The sequence below is a fragment of the Haliotis rufescens genome, unplaced genomic scaffold (genome assembly GCF_023055435.1).
Source record: "Haliotis rufescens isolate VD_foot unplaced genomic scaffold, xgHalRufe1.0.p SCAF_19, whole genome shotgun sequence".
NCBI lineage: Eukaryota > Metazoa > Mollusca > Gastropoda > Lepetellida > Haliotidae > Haliotis > Haliotis rufescens.
Genome location: NW_025963879.1, coordinates 10,149,287 through 10,160,634, shown reverse-complemented (window position 1 = coordinate 10,160,634; position 11,348 = coordinate 10,149,287). Strand labels below are relative to the sequence as shown.

At 38.4% G+C, this 11,348-nt stretch overlaps 1 protein-coding gene across 1 annotated transcript; it reads left to right on the top strand.

Annotated features, from left to right (window-relative positions):
• The first annotated feature begins 2,636 nt into the window (after positions 1–2,636).
• On the top strand, positions 2,637–7,560 carry LOC124113349 (transmembrane protein 170A-like). Its single transcript, XM_046473637.2, has 3 exons — positions 2,637–3,078; positions 5,727–5,897; positions 6,903–7,560. The coding sequence occupies exons 1-3, from the start codon at positions 2,985–2,987 to the stop codon at positions 7,031–7,033; spliced, it is 396 nt and encodes a 131-aa protein (XP_046329593.1). The 5' UTR covers positions 2,637–2,984; the 3' UTR covers positions 7,034–7,560.
• The last annotated feature ends 3,788 nt before the right edge of the window (positions 7,561–11,348 follow it).

Sequence of the window (11,348 nt, the reverse complement as noted above, 5' to 3'; positions counted from 1 at the left end):
AATTAAACATGTTTTACTGCTTGGGACCTGCTTTACCTCGGGATTTCCGGACATGACTCGCCATGATATAATGATATAACTGGAATACTGACTCACTCGATCACTCGTACTCACACGTTGGGTATTCTCTAAATATCCTCTATGTAAACAAATTATTATTATTTCACGAGCCCGACAGGTTGTTTGCTAATGCTGACAGCAATGTTGAAGTAATACAACCATCATTGATGCCGTCATGTGCACGTTTTCCGCTTCAAGATGCGGGTGTATACCACTTATTTATATATATTTATTTATTATTTCGGCAAATACAACCTTTAGGCCCAAAAGACAATTAATAATTCTAACATGAATTTGGAAATTACTCGATTCTGATTGGTCCATTGGTCATCAATCAAGAACTGACTTGAACTTTGTGTGAGCTCATAGGAGTATATGCACCTTGACAGAGTTTAGTGAAATCTTTTGTTGTGTCCATTACATGTCATTGAAGTATATCCACAAACACTTGAGTCATTTGAGCAAATTGTTTCTCCGTAAACTATGCACGTGTGCGTGCGTGCTCTTCTTGCTGCCATTGTTTGCCCATCCCGGTCTAATCGTCAATCCGCGTCATCAAAGTAGTCCGCTTTTCCCACCCGATACCATGTCGGGTTAGAAGATGACTTGGTTATGCATGCGTGGATCGATGTACGAAAAGTATGATGATATTGTCTTTGTTGAATGATTATTAAGGACTGATAATCAAATGAAAGTAAAAATGTTAGAATGACTAAGAGACCGTTGTCTTTGTTAAATGATTTTAATTATTCAATGAAAGTAAGAATGATGGAATGACGCAGGGAATGTTGTCTTTGTTGAAATGGATGTATGAATAGATACACCAAAGACGTATTTATACTGAGTCAAATTAAAAACTTAACATTTTTAAAAGTAATCCCATATATGATATACAACGGACAAATGTATCAGAGAAGGTAATTTTTAATCATCAATGTCCAAAGAAGGATTTTAATTAACGGTGGTAACCATAATTTGTTCCAAGCACCTACGGTATTCGGTAATAACATCAACAGTTTAAATCATAAGTCCCAAGCACGAGAATCTGATGGAACACAAGTTCAGTAGCGTGTATGGCCACCATGTGCGTTGACAACTGCCACACAACGCCTCCGCATGGACCTTGTGATGCTTGTGAACACATGATTGGGAAGAAGACGCCATTGTTGCTGCAAAATGGTGCCAAGATCTTGTAAATTCTGTGGTTGGTTCTGGAGAGTGCGCAGACTTCTGCCAAGAGCATCCCAGACGTGTTCGATGGAATTGAGGTCGGGAGACCTTGACGGCCAGTCCATGACGTTGACTCCCGCATTCTGAAGGAAATTCCTTGTCAAAATTGCTGTGTGGGGTCTGGCATTGTCGTGTTGGAAGATCAAACCGGGTCCATGTGCTGCCATAATAGGCAGAAGTTCTGGTGCCAGTACCTGGTCGCGGTAAGCAAGAAGCCTGGAACGTGCATTGCCACAGAAAGCACCCCACACCATGACACTTCCGCCTCGAATCTGTCAACTTCCTGTACACAACACTGGGCGTAACGTTCATGACGGCGCCTCCACACCCTCGCCCTACCATCAGCAAATCGAAGATTAAATCGGGATTCATCACTGAAGACGACTTGATTCCAATTCCTCTGAGTCCATCGTAAGTGTCGCTGTGCCCACAATTGACGTTGACGTCTGTGTAATTGAGAGTCAGAATCGGCCCGCAGTATGGCCGTCGTGCTTGAAGGTGAGCAGTTCTCAGACGGTTTCGAACAGTTTGCGCACTCAGTCTACCCCTAAACAGTTCATATCTGGTTGATGTAGCCGACAAAAATCGGTTACGGAGGTGACGTAAGATAATCTGACGATCCTATATATGTGACGTCACACGTGGACGACCTGGCCGAGGGCGATCAGCGGTGGTACCCGTTTGCTGTAGACGCGTCTGTAAATCATAAACAGTCCGTCGACTACAACCCATCGTCCTTGCGACTTCAGCTACGGACGTTCCCGTCTGCAACATGCCAATGGCACGTTCACGTTGCACATTTGAAGGCGTGGCATGACAAATGGCCGTAAAGACTTTTGTTTTCTTGTGTTTTTCTTTTTTGTTAATGACTGCTAACAAGTATGGCTGAAAACACTAGCGGTATTATGGCCACGTGACCAGTTGCACGTGAAAAACCACTTTTGCCACTATAGTACTGTGCACATGATTTTGATCGATTCACCTGCACAAAAACGGGTGTTATCTGAAGACAATACGTGGCCATTACTGTTTAAATACACAATAAGGGCCCACTGGTCAAAATGTTAAAATTTTAGGATTGTGAAGTTTTTTAATTTGGTTCAGTATAGATTGTACGTCTTTGGATAAACGTATATAGATCTACCAGTATGGCTTTAACGTTTTTGATAACAGCCTTGTGAATGTTAGGCAAGTATTGTCTTTTTTTAAAGGAATTTTCACCGATATGACATTAAATTCATTAGAATTATATGTGTCTCCAACTGTCAATGAAATATATTACTGGCTTCTGGACCTCAGTGAGGTTCGTTTCGGTTCAACTCTCCAAAACGACACCTTTGCCCGGATTTTATTTACTTCCGGCTACAAAGCTTGCTTCAGCGCTAGCGCTTGTTTGTATTGATTACTTGTACATGCTTTTCGTCGCCGTAAACTATGGAGACCATAGCCAATAAGTCTAAAGTGTTAATTGAAAATACTTGAACAAAACGTCATAGGCGGACAGTACTATGGCCATGTGAATGTCACAGCTAGTTGGGTGTTACTCAGGTGTTGGAGAAGCGAGTCTGCTCTCTGATAGCGTGTCAGTGATGCAAAATGTAGTCATTTTGCTACCTGTAGGCTGCATCCAACTTGTCCATGTACAATTGACAATCTAAAGGTTGTTGTTGGGTATAACGCATCAATATATTGTTATGACTGCTACAAAGGATTTTCAAACGGACGAGCTGGATTCAATTCTAAATGTCTTGTGGCTGTCTGCAAATGACGCCCTGGACAGTTTTGGAGGTGAGAGTACAATCAGTCTATAAGTTGTGTGTAGGGGTGTTTTTACTGTCAGCAATGTAACATAAGGTAAACTGTAACAGTATAAGGAATGTCGGTAAACAAAACCAGTCAAATGACCACTTACATTTACAGGAGATCATGGCATATATATATATGTTATAAGTTGTAGCACGATCACGAGGGGTACATGGGGTTTAATGCGTCCCAGTTATGGGACGCATAAAACCCCTTGTACCCTTCGTGATCCTGCTACAACAAATTTATCTTACCCCATGTACTCCTCGTGATCCTGCTACAACAAATTTATCTTACCAACATCTTTTAATGTGACACTGTAAAAGAATAAACACAAATTCAAAATTAATAGAAAACAGCTGTTTAGCTATGTCACATGACTTCCATTGACTTGGGGTGTGGGGTTTGTGGCTTTTGAAAGTGGGGTATGAGGTTTTTTTTCTGCCTCTCGGTGCAGCCTGCATTGCTTGTGGCGGGGTATAAGAGATTTATTCCCCCGCTGAGAAATTTATTACCCGCCAAGGGCCAAGGCGGGTAAGGCAGTATTTTATCCAGATGATGTGTACCAATCAGATCTCATCATTCTGACATGGACATGACTGATGAAGGTTTGATAATATCATTAATACCCCAGTTGGAGTAAAAAAAAGTTAGACCGAGGTATAAATAATGAACAACAGATAATTTGTGATGTTTCACTTTGGGAAACATATCCAACTTTTAGCGCTAATCATGCAGTTGTGTTATGGATATATTTACCATGCCATTCATGGATAAATTCTACACTTTGAACCAACATTATTTTTAGGAAATGTTCACCTCATAAACAAAGGAATCGCCTATGACTGGGTGAGCAACATTACCAGTTACTATAGAGACAATTTCGCATTTGGGAAATTAGTGCTATTGAAAATAGAGGACAATACAGGAGACTGACAAAGCATCATTGGGGGTACACTGTATAATACTTCATTTGATGTATTCAATGCCAATCTGTGGTTACCCCAACCTTATTATAGCACACAAGTTTATTCATTTGACCTACGTTTTTTTTATCTAAATCCTTTATCCATGTTAACCGCCCATTTTTGAAATGTGAGCAGTATTTGATGGTATTTGAACTGCAGCCTCAAGTGAGCAACTATCATGTTGTTGAACATGTGATGCTGTTCATTGGATAGAGAGAATATTTCAACTTACCTATTGCATTAACCCATAAATGAATACCAATGCATGTATGTGTTTGTGTTAGTTTAGCAGACATATAGTTACTTAGATACTTCAAGTACCTGAAACTCAGTGTTTTGCTTTCATTTATTAATAGCATGTTTCAGCATGTGTGTCCCCTGGCTCTGTGTTTAGCTCAGACTATGGCCAGTTCATGTGTGTCCCCTGGCTCTGTGTTTAGCTCAGACTATGGCTAGTTCATGTGTCCCCTGGCTCTGTGTTTAGCTCAGACTATGGCCAGTTCATGTGTGTCCCCTGGCTCTGTGTTTAGCTCAGACTATGGCCAGTTCATGTGTGTCCCCTGGCTCTGTGTTTAGTTCAGACTATGGCCAGTTCATGTGTGTCCCCTGGCTCTGTGTTTAGTTCAGACTATGGCCATTTCATGTGTGTCCCCTGGCTCTGTGTTTAGCTCAGACTATGGCCAGTTCATGTGTGTCCCCTGGCTCTGTGTTTAGTTCAGACTATGGCCAGTTCATGTGTGTCCCCTGGCTCTGTGTTTAGCTCAGACTATGGCCAGTTCATGTGTGTCCCCTGGCTCTGTGTTTAGTTCAGACTATGGCCAGTTCATATGTGTCCCCTGGCACTGTGTTTAGCTCAGACTATGGCCAGTTCATGTGTGTCCCCTGGCTCTGTGTTTAGCTCAGACTATGGCCAGTTCATGTGTGTCCCCTGGCTCTGTGTTTAGTTCAGACTATGGCCAGTTCATGTGTGTCCCCTCACTCTGTGTTTAGCTCAGACTATGGCCAGTTCATGTGTCCCCGGGCTCTGTGTTTAGCTCAGACTATGGCCAGTTCATGTGTGTCCCCTCACTCTGTGTTTAGCTCAGACTATGGCCAGTTCACTTGTGTCCCCGGGCTCTGTGTTTAGCTCAGACTATGGCCAGTTCATGTGTGTCCCCTGGCTCTGTGTTTAGCTCAGACTATGGCCAGTTCACGTGTGTCCCTGGTGAGCAACTCTGAATATTAATTTAACACGAAGCTGAGTGGACACAAGACTCAACATCAGTTGTTTGCAACATGTTGAATAAGAATGCAGGGGACTACCTGTAGTGTCTTCTGTTGTCAAAAACTGGTCCTCTCACTAGTCAAATACTATACAAGTATATGTGAGTGGGCACATTTGGCTATTAACAATAAGATTTTCTACATGATGGAAACATTCACCGATCTTTATTATTTGTCATGATGTTTTGTTTAGTGGAAGGTGGTGTTTTTTTTCTTCGTGGTGACTAGTTCTCTCAACATACAGCTTGTCATGGGCAAATCAGCAGGACATGGAGACTTTTAATACTTCATTAGCAATGGTCTGGTGGGTGAGTGTTATTGTCTATCTCTATTCCTGCCATTATGTTAGATGAAATAATTGATGAAAACAGGTCAAAAGATGAAAACTCGTCATTGTTTCAGAAATGTGGTACCAGATCTTCTTGTGGGCCCTGTTCTCCTCAATGTTTGTCCATGTGATAGCTTCTCTTATTGCTGTGTGCAGACTGAGGAAGCACAAACTGGGCCGGTGGATTCCAGTTGTGATTGTGGCAATGGGAGTCTTATCTCCTCTCACTGGAGGTGTCGTTACAAGTAGGTCTTACACACCATTCATGCAAAGTAGTTAACAAAGTTAGTCATCGTGCATCATGAACGTCTTGGATATATTTAGATAAAAAAAATTTAATAAAATGATTTTTTTTAAATATGAATATTTAATTGGGAATTTAATAGTAAATAATTAGAGATAAACACACTGTCTTCAATTTAAAATTTGTACATGATGTATATTTCCATTGTACCATAAGAAAGTTACATGCAAACTTCTTGGTGTTGGCGAAGATCTTGAGTAAAGCAGATTTGGTAGAGCTCAGTGTTTTGTGTGAGGCTTCGATCTGAATTAAGGAAACACTGACACTTGCCTGTCAAAAAGTATGGTGCTGTGCTCAAGCATTCTTGTTTTACATCATAATTTACCCATATGTATTTCAGGCTTGAAAGTGTAGCAAAGCAACTCCCTAAGCTAAGACAAAGTTATCATCCCTAAAGAAAATGAAGCAAGACTTGCATGGTTTAGTACTAAATGTATACACTGCACATCACTATTATAACATCACACTGCTTATTATGATGCATAGGATATGACACAACAGTCTGGTGTTGACACCAACTTTCAAGCTCACGGTTGTCTCCAAACTTGAGATACCTATTATGTTTTCTTTTCAACATCTGTTGCCACACAAACTTTGAATATTGAAACTATATTTTGTAACCTATAATTGTATAAGCACTATTTCTATATGCCTACTGACAATGATTTGGAATTTTTTATTTTATATGAATGTTTGTTTCCGTTGTGATGTGGTAGTCAAATCAGCTGTTTGACCAGTCAGAATTTCAAATTTTCCAAATTCATGATTGATTCACAGTTAATGCATCCTTTCCTTGTCATAGTTCTGTAAAAATGTTTAAAATAGTCATGGTCAAAATAACTAAGTACATGCAATACTTTTGTTTCAACACTATTAGTTGAGGCTCAAATAAGCAGATTTACAAAGTGAAGGTACTGTCTTTAATTCTGCTTATTCTGTCTTTTAGGTGCTGTTATTGCAGGAGTGTTCCGAGCTTCAGACTTTGTCATAACACCGTTCTATGCCCTTGTGTGTGGAGTGGGTCAGACTATCATTGTCATGTTTATATCCTTCACCAGGATCCTGGCTACATTGTGAATGTCATACAAGCAGTAGTCAAGTACTAAATGGACATTAGTGTATGTGATGCCAGATATGTTGGGTGGTTAATGAAGGGCTTGTGATATTGGTGAGACTTGGACATGCCTCACTGAACCACGTCTACCTAGCTGTAGAAGTTAAGAACTGGTGTTGTCAATTAACTGAAGTTCTGTTGTTTAGTTGGATCAATAACTCTTCCCCCATCTTCACAAGGTGGCATTAGGACGTGCTCTTGTGAATGCTCTCGAAGGTAGAGGTCCAACTCAACTTGACCAACATTGGTCAACAAGATGAACATTTAAATTCCAAATGACATTAATTGTATTTGGAGAAATTTCCAGAAATAACATGGGAGAAGAATTCATATTAAATTGGGGAGTGATGATGGTGATGTAGCTTTGCTTCCAACTACATGTATTTGTGAAATCATTGTACAGTGAAGTCATTGTACCAGAGATATGCAAGTGTAGTAAATTCAAATGTATGGATGCTTGTACATTGAATAAATATCTGTAATATACTGATACAGTGTTATTTTGTGTAGCTGAACATGGCAACCATGAAAAGTGACCTGTTTATGGCTGATGTGGTCAACATATTGAAAATTTGATTTGACCCTCTTGAACAAATGCAGGTGTCATCATTGTTGGGAACAAGTGAGTTTCAGCTTCAGTGGAAAATTGGTTTATGAGGTGATTAAGTTTAAAGTGTAGGAGATAAATAGAATTTCAAACTGGTCACTAATACTGTATGACTCACGAGGCGTCCTCAGATTTTCATGATTTCATGCAGAGAGGCATTGTTTCAGAGTAAGAGGTCTCCTATTAATGAGATTGGGTAACACATAATCAAATAATGAAACAAATGGCATCTCACTTGGAAGTATTTAATTCATGTAGTTAGGTCACAATACATGACAATGAACAATGCAAGAGACTTGAAGCTGTAACAGAACAAAGATATGCTATGTCAAAATAATGACTTCTTGCTTTTTCCACTATTGCCACCATACAGAAAATACTCTCAAATCTGGACAATGTTTTGAAAAAAAAGTCTTCAGAATTGAATATCTGAGATTCTTATGATGTTGGACAATGTGATAATACCTTTGAATACATTTATTTTATTTGTGGGAATACTGCACATAAATTAAATAAAATAATTAAAGGATGAATGGTTGATAATAATACTACAACCGGTAAATAAATTATGTTCATGTGTCATAAGCAACTACATTTTGGAGCTGATGAAAAATGAATTTCTTAACATGATTATTTTTTACTCTCAATAATAAAGTATCATCAATGTTTTTTTGTATTAAGTGAATTTGTTTTATACTGTGGCAGGAATGATTGGCTAAGTAACGGAAAGTTTCGAATACTGTACATGAAAAAAATCATATCATAAACAGTATTTGTCGCACATAGTAGCAGCCCGACATATTAAGTATGTAAAGTCGGGTATCTTGAGCATACTGGCTCTCCAGTTACTGTTGGTGATATGAGCAATGATCAAGTTGATAAGGAATTCTACACAGGACTGCCTAAATAAGATAAAGCACTGCTTAGATAATAACTATTTACAAATGGAAATTTCTTTGGTTAGTCATTTTCAATAAATCTAGAAAGCCACGATATATCAAGAATGATGATATAATATTATGGCCCTGACATGTCAAAGAGCATACCTGAAAGAGACCAAATAATGAGGCTTTGCTTTAAGCTGTAAATATTGTTATACCTGTATGTCCTTTTATATGTGTACCATAGAAACCTTTATATCATTTAACTATGTGTTATTGCACTATTGTTCCAGAATATCTACAAAACACTGGCACGTTTTGAATGGTCAAGGGGAGACAACTCACATTTTATTTGTTCACCCCTTGTTCTTCAGATTTCTTTCCAAGGTCTTTCCTTTGGCTGCCTCACATTTTATGCCAGTAACCTTTAGCAAAGTAGATGTGTAAGTACAGGTAGCTAAATATGGTAAACCTGATTCTGTCTATGAAACCAATAAAGTATTCCATCTTTTTTGTCCCAAATGAACTCACATGGAAGTCAGCTTATTCTTTTCTTGCTAATGGATATCAAGTACACATATTTGCTGATCTTTCTATCATTTCAAATATCCTTTGTCTCCTACATGTATATGTGTTCAGCTGTTGGAATGTCCTGCAGACTCCTGGTCATTGCACGGTCCAGCGGCAAGCACTAATGGCAAACAAAAAAACTACAGACATGACACATCATCTAGTCGGTTTCCTAAGCGTACAATACAGACAATATATACAACATAATTCACAGACAAATGTCTCCCTGTGGCACAGTTGGTATTACCCTGGCCCACAGCTAGCTTACAGATCCTGGGTACAAGAACTGGCACAGGACCTCGGATACATGGGCTATCAGTCCTCTGTATTACAGTGTGTTTATAGTCCGATGACATTTGGTGGAGTCAGATCAGGCAGGCAATACACCCTGGCCCTGTTCTTACTATATGGTCAGGGGGGGAAATAAGTAAATACTGATGTTCTTAGTTGAGGGAACTAGTGTTTTGTAGTTGCCAAGAGTTGTTCAAAAGAACTCATCTGCTTTGACAAAATAGAATAAGCTTGTAAATGTATGAACTGGAATGGCTTGTCCCCCAAACCTTGGCAAGAAACTGAGAACATGTTATTTGATCCTCCTGTTTCTCTTAGTAGTTGTAAACATACCAGCATGTCAGCTAGGGCTCAGACTGGAGCAACATGCACACTCACACACACTTCCTAGAGATTGTACTTCTAAACCGTGGAACTGTCTTACCTGCTTCACCAATCACTGACATTATCAAATCCAATGACAGTTTGAAATGACAGATATAAAATAAAGTGAATGTCGTTCATATTTCCTCTTTATGATATCTGGAGGTCCTGTGTGAAATTCCATCTTTCCAACTTTTAGCAGTAGACAGGAAGTTTTCCTAGATACTGAAACTTGTTCATACACAACTTTCAAGGATCCCCATTTCTTTACAGTATACAACAGTGTACCATGTCACATATATACAGCATAGTCAGCACCGATAGTTGTAACCATAGTAACAATCATGTCAAAGTACAATACAGCAATGAATAGTATGCTACAATACATTCTCATGTTAAAATCAACATCATATTTACACAAAAGCAATTATGAAATATATTTTGCCATTTTTTCATTTGTTAGTATGATCAACAAAGATAACTGTGTGTCTAAAATTAGAAATTTGAGAATTTTACATTTTCAGTTTAAGTATAATGAAATATGTCCGTTTTAGCAAAACTACTGTCATTGCCATTCATTGATAAGAAATATTGTTCCCTGAAATATGAGTGTGAAAATGTAACCAATCACTCAGAGTTTGAAAAGTAAACTAATATTTCATGCTATGGGAGTATTTTCCAATATTTACAAAGAAAAAGCATCCAAAATTAATTTCAAACTGAAATTACATCCTTGTTCTGTATGTAGACATCCTTAAAACCCAGATGCTCCCTACCTGCTTTATGTATGAGGAATGCTTTGTAAATAAGTGAACCAACCTCAATTTTTTCTAGAAAATAGACCAATGTTTAATGTGAAATATTTTGATCAGTAAACTACAGCAAGAAACACATAACTCTGTCTCTGCAATCAAAGCCTACACATTAAAGATAAGATAGATTGGTTCTATTTATAACCACATCAAAATCTATAAGGTCAGAACATTTCAAACTATTTAGCAATCCAAAGTTACTTAGATTTTTTTTCAAGGAGTAGACCTGAAGAGAATAGTTGAATTCAAACAAATGGGCTTCAAGGATTGCTAATACATTGCTGTAAATATTGATTTAGCATATTCAAATCAGTTGCTTTTCCTTCATTTTACTGAAAAGTAGATAATTTCTTTTGTTATCAGCTCATGGTTCCTAGAAGAAAGAAAACTTCAGCTGGATACCATGCCACTTTCTAGCATGATACCTCATCATAAGGAGAAATATAGTGTGTTTAGAACAGAATAGGGATGTATCTCAGAGCTGAAATACTGTACATGGATTTATCATAACATAACCCAGACTTTGAAGGCAGGAACAAACAAACTCATTAACAATATGTAAAAGCATAATACCGAGGCAGCACATGTAAGTAATAAAAATATATATAAAAACACTTGAATTTGTACCTAAATTGAAGACTAGAAAGTCACAGAGACCATTGGCTTAATGGTCATAAAACCATAGACCATGATAGACCCAGCAGATTACATAATGTATAACATGTATAAAGACAGGGTTTTTCAATCACCTTCC

What these genes read in the sequence shown, in the direction of transcription:
- LOC124113349 (XM_046473637.2), top strand. Translation starts at nt 2,985, where the DNA reads ATGACTGCTACAAAGGATTTTCAAACGGACGAGCTGGATTCAATTCTA. An exon ending in CGCCCTGGACAGTTTTGGAG is followed by an intron (nt 3,079 to 5,726) that starts GTGAGAGTACAA and finishes TCATTGTTTCAG; the next exon opens with AAATGTGGTACCAGATCTTC. An exon ending in CACTGGAGGTGTCGTTACAA is followed by an intron (nt 5,898 to 6,902) that starts GTAGGTCTTACA and finishes TCTGTCTTTTAG; the next exon opens with GTGCTGTTATTGCAGGAGTG.